Source organism: Carassius auratus, chromosome 30 (assembly GCF_003368295.1).
Source record: "Carassius auratus strain Wakin chromosome 30, ASM336829v1, whole genome shotgun sequence".
Taxonomy (NCBI): Eukaryota; Metazoa; Chordata; class Actinopteri; order Cypriniformes; family Cyprinidae; genus Carassius; species Carassius auratus.
The window spans coordinates 5,663,888-5,669,887 of NC_039272.1; the positions used below are offsets into that span (position 1 = coordinate 5,663,888).

Sequence of the window (6,000 nt, forward strand, 5' to 3'; positions counted from 1 at the left end):
TATTTTTTTGTGAACCCTAATTGCAGTTTAGCCGATCAACCCTAACGGTTGCTATTTAACTTGACTTGTCTTCTTTCAGCTCTGAGTTTGTGGCTACATTTGAGGCTCAATTTAAATATTATTGCCTCGACAAGTCACTTTGGTAAGAAAGAACATGTCCAAAATACTTAGTTTAAGTGTCTTTTTTTTTTTTAAGTGTTTTGCACAAAACAGAGAAAGGAAAGACAGAAAGCAGCATGGAATATAAATGATGTCCATTATCTAAATGATACTGCGGCAATAAACCTTGGCATCATCTGCAAAGTGACCATATATTCGCTCCTACTCATGCACACACCCAAAATCAAGGGGACAGACAAGGACACTTTAGAAAGAAACACACTTTATACATGAACACACACTCAGAACTGCACACCTATACACTCAGCTTATGTAAACATCTACACCTTTACGTCTCATAACACACACTCCTAAAAACAGACACACCTCTGTGAACACACAGTCATGATTGCATCCACGTAGACAAGTTTATAAAAAGGGCACAGTAGTCCAGGAGTTTTAAAGCATAATTAACTAGCTAATAATTATTAAAGATAAACTGTGTTGGATTAAATATACTTTATTGTCCCACTATGGCAAATTTGTTTTGTTGGACTACATGATAATCAGCCATTCATAACACCCAAACACACACAAGGGGATCTACACGTACTCCAAAAATGGTTCTTGAAATTATTAGATTTTTTAAATAATACAAATATTTCTAAAAAATAATTCGGATTTATATATATATATATATATATATATATATATATATATATATATATATATATATATATATATATATATATATATATATATATATATATATATATATATATATATATATATTTTTTTTTATATATATATATATATATAAATATAATAAAATGAAAAGTTATTCATTCAAAATTTCTACTTATAAAAGTTGCATGTATTAAATTTCCCCAAATGTACTCATTTTAACTGGCAGACCATAAATGTGCAAAAGAAGATATCCAGGGAGTATTTTTCAAATCTCTCCCCAAATAAGAATCTGAAGATATTCATAAAACTATCCTAAATGTCTTCATAGAGGAATAATCTCTATTCCATCTTGCTCAGTTCTCTCTGATTCTCTATAGGGACTTGCATAAATAAATCCTCCTCCCATTTACAGCCATTACGATAAAGAGATGATCAGCACTGCAGATAATGAACCCAGAATGACGTCAGCGATTACACACACATTTTCTCACATCAGAATTAATCTCACATGCTGCCACAGTACAGGATGGAGACATAAACATCTGAAGCTTCTAACCCACATCCGGCTTCATCTGGCCTGAATGCACTGAAATTTTAAATCTGCATTGCATAAAAAGACGAATTACCCCTGCCACGGTATAACTGCGCCCCTCTTATTCTCCATCCACAGCTATGAATGGCTCTGGCTGAAGCCCAGAACTGAGACAGAGTAGAGGAGTTTGTGATTTTGGGCTCTAAGAGTTAGGACACTCATGAAGACAAACAAGGACAGAATAAAAAAGCAAAGTAAGAGTGCAGTAAAAACAGGCGAGAGTGCCTAGGCCCGATGCAATATAAAACAGATGTAGATTTTCTTGTATTTGGTTCAGTGTTGACTTGTATTTCCTCATTCCACTACTGTCACATGGGTCAAAGAGTGAGAAAGGGCAACACGAAATAATAAGAGACAGATAAAGTGAAAGAGAAAGGGAAGTGACGCTCACCTGCAACCCTGTCTCCAGTTTTGATGCCCATCTTCCTCATGGCAGCAGCGAAGAGAGCGACATCACGCCTCAGCTCCCCGAAAGTCACCTTCACGATCTCCTCTTTTGCCTCAGCTTTAAAAATATATATAATAATAAAAAAAAAGTAATTGTAACTTTTCTTAATATCATACATGCTAAACAGACATGTCAGAAAGTCATTATCATAATAATAAAGAAAAAATATAGAAGATAAAAATAGTAAAAAAATGTTAATCATTATATTTTTTATTTAAAAGGTAGGCCTATATTTAGTTACAAAGTTACATCATAATAAACACTAGCATTCAAAATTTGGGATTTTTAAATAGGTCTATTTTTTGCAAGAAATCACTTTTTCTCACAAAGGCTGCGTTTATTTAAAAAAAACTATATGTATATATATATATATATATATATATATATATATATATATATATATATATATAATAACATTTTAAAATAACCGATTTATTCATTTTAAACAGCAGTGTCTGGAATAATTCTAATATGCTGATTTGGTGCTCAAGCATCATTTCTGCAGTGCTCTTGAATAAACAGGTGTGCTGCTTAATGAGCTTGTGCAAATCATGATATATTATTTATTCATATTTGTTGGTGACACTATAGCACAGGGACCAACTCTCACTATTAACTAGCTGCTTATTTGCATGCCTATTATTAAACACATTGACTGTTTATTAGGATTTATAAAGCACATATTGTGCATGACCATATACTACATCCCTAATCCTATACCAATACCTACTTAACAAATAAGTACTAACAATTAATTAATAAGCAGAAAATTAGAAACTTAGAGACAAATTTTGTAGTCAATGGTGAGAATCTGGCCTTAAAATAAAGTGACCTATTTTTGTTTATGAATTAAAATTTCAGTGTTTATTCAAAATATAAATCTTCTGAAAGATGATTAATGTGACTTTTGATAAATGTAATGCATCCTTGCATAAAAAAAAATGTTTTTTAGTTTTATTATTAAATGCATAAAAATGGCTGACCCCAAACTTTCAAACAGTCCTGTATGTAAAATTGTCTCCATTATAATTAAATCTACATTAGGCTAACATTATCAGTGCATACAGCTAACTTTAATGAGCAACAAGAGAACTCTTTGCCATCTGTGACTGTGCTGCAGCAGAGATATCGCCGGTAATGTTTTTCATTACTGTACGTAATCAGCAAATGAAGTGTTAAATTTAATTTGCGCTCCAGAGTCCTGTGTAATCTACTTTTTCAGGTTAATGAGCCTCCCAATTTCACGAGGACACAAACCAGTGACGCAGGTACATTTCTAATAGATGCCACTTTGGTAATTACATCCGCTCTTTCCTGGACCGCATCACAATATAAAAGCACAACTACATGCATCCCGCCCCTACACAGACATTAAACCCACAAATCAAATTACAGACAGCATAATTCAGTTAGTGTTACATTAGCCAGAGGACCACAATGACAGATTCGGTCTATACAGATAAAACACACGCACACAGCACTGTTGCTTTTTTTTAAAGAAGACATTTGTGCATCCAAGGTCAGACTGACAAAGGCTCAAGGAGATCAGCAGACATAACAAATCTTTTTTTTTTCTTTTTCTTTTTGTATTGGGAGACATTTGGTCTTGGAGATATATTGGGAATAAAATGATGAAATGTTTCAGAGAAGAAAAAAAAAATGCAATGGCAACCAGGGTTCAAGAGCATCAGGATCAACCAGAAAGGATGCATTTTGCAATAGTGGCCAATTTAACCTGTTTATTACCGAGCAAGTACGTGAATGTGACCCTGGAGCACAAAAGCAGTCTTAAATCGCTGGGGGATATTTGTAGCAATAGCTAAAAATACGTTGCATGGGTCAAAATTATTGATTTTTCTTTTATGCCAAAAATCATTAGGATATCAACTAAAAATCATGTTCCATGATATTTACTTGATATTTCATGATATATCAAAACGTAATTTTTGATTAGTAATATGCATTGCTAAGAAATTCATTTGGACAACTTTAAAGATGATTTTCTCAATATTTTGATTTTTTTTGCATCCTCAGATTCCAGATTTTCAAATAGTTGTATCTCAGACAAATATTGTCCGATCCTTATAAATCATATTTATTCAGCTTTCAGATGATGTATAGATCTCAATTTCGAAAATGATTTACAATTATGACTCGTTTTGTGCTTAAGGTTCACAAATGGATATGAAATATTGATTTGAGATTGCATTGTTTCATTTAGAGGGAAACTAGCACAGTCTAGACAATTATTCTGACCCGAGACATGCTCAGTAATAGTGTTGACCACAGAACAAAGAACGAGAGCTAACAAATACACTTGGCCAGTTCAGAGATTGGCTGTGGCTTACTTGCAGCATACAGAGCCACTTTGTCTTGATCTTTGTGCTTGAGCAGGTTCTCTGCATAATTCAGTCTGCTGCCTTTAAACCACTCAGGTACATCGGATATCCTTTTAGACACATCAACCACCTGAAACAGAGAGGGAGCAAAAAACTCAAATATATCACACATCAGTCTGATTGATGGAGCATTTCTCTTTTTTTGTCATTTTAGTCATGTTTATGTTCTTTATGGTATTATTTATTGATATTTTGTATTAGCCTTTATTATATTTTCTGTTCTAATTTAATTATTTTTTATATTTCTGTTTAGCTTCCATGCATTTTTATTTCACTTTTATATTTTTAGTAATTTAAGTGCTAAACATAACATTTGTATTTAAGATGGTTTGAAAGAAGACATTCTAGCCACAACCCAAGTACTTTGATATGAACAACACCCTTCCCAATTATTAGTTAGTTTAACTACACAAACATACTGCAATGTTGTCATAAAACTGAACAACAAAATAATCTTTGAGTCAGCAAATAATCAAGTGAGTGCATGTAGTAAAATAGTCTGAGAAGGACATGCATAGATAAAAAGCCATATATGGACTGTAGATTGTGTTGTTTTTTTATATTTTACCTTATGACCCTCTTTAAGTAAAACTACAGTTGTCTCAGACAGAAAAGCCCCAACAGAGATATGATACAAGCTTTAAATATTCCCAGCAGTAGTTCAGACAGTAGTTCGGAATGGTAATAAATTCATAAATGTTTACTAGGATAGTTAAACGATTCAGGCATGACTAATGAGTTTGTCCATCATCTCTGTCATCTATTGCACGTATACCTCCACAGAAGTATGACTGAAAACCAATCAGAACGTGACAACTACTTCATCATCATGGTGACATCATTTTGTGGCTATGGGTGCCACTCATCACAACAACAGGAGATGACAAACAAAACCCCTCTACATGCCTAGAGATTTAAATGTGAGAAATGTTGATTAATATATAAAACAAACTTACCTCCTCATACATCTTCGAACAAGTGATGCCACCGAATCTCCAAACCTGTGCCCAGAACTCTGGATAAGAGTCCACAGACCACTGATACAGGTCATTATAATTAGCTACAAAATAACAAAACAAAACAAAAAAATGATAGAAAGTACCATTAGACAAAAAGCATGGATTACTTCATTTCCTTCAGCAATGACGCAATACTACAAATCAGTACTTTAAACACAACACACTTGTAACATTTGATCTGATGCCTGATGAGGTGCATGTAGATGATGATAAGATTATGGAAATATTTAACGCATGGTATGAACGCCAGTCTCTATTCACTCTATACACTGTCGGTCTGTTTTGAGATTAACTCATAAAGTGTGCATGCATTGAGTTGTGGCATGCACGGAATGAATGGAAATATGTGGCCAGACATCCCTGCCAATGCAACTGAAGGAGTTACAGACAAAATAGATCCTGGAGAAATTTTAATGGGCCAAATTTACAACTGAAAGCATAGTTAGAGTAACTGTTTTTGCTCAAATGTGGACATGGCATAAACCATGACTATCCCAGGATGAGCTATTAATGGGATTAACACCACACCATGCTACTATGTTTTGTTTTTCTGTGGAATAGGGGTGTGTTGTTAGCTTATAAAGTAGTGTGCATCCATTCTAGCCCAGGCAGGCTCTACTCACCCAGATGCAGCCCGAAGACTCGGTTCACTAGACTCCGGAATCGGTCCATTTGTGTGTTTCGTTTCGAATCCGGGTACCAGAGCACCCTCGACTCCATAATCTCCTCGCTCTTGGCCTCCGTGTCTTTAGACAT

At 34.2% G+C, this 6,000-nt stretch overlaps 1 protein-coding gene across 1 annotated transcript in view; it reads right to left on the reverse strand.

The window, feature by feature from the left end:
• Positions 1-6,000, reverse strand: part of LOC113048971 (acetoacetyl-CoA synthetase) — a 29,882-nt gene extending 23,882 nt beyond the window's left edge. Inside the window, exons 1-4 of the mRNA XM_026210959.1 lie at positions 5,868-6,000; positions 5,182-5,285; positions 4,175-4,295; positions 1,770-1,883 (exon numbers count right to left, since the gene is read on the reverse strand). Of these exons, the coding sequence (XP_026066744.1) occupies positions 1,770-1,883; positions 4,175-4,295; positions 5,182-5,285; positions 5,868-6,000 (472 nt within the window). The remainder of the gene's footprint in view (positions 1-1,769; positions 1,884-4,174; positions 4,296-5,181; positions 5,286-5,867) is intronic.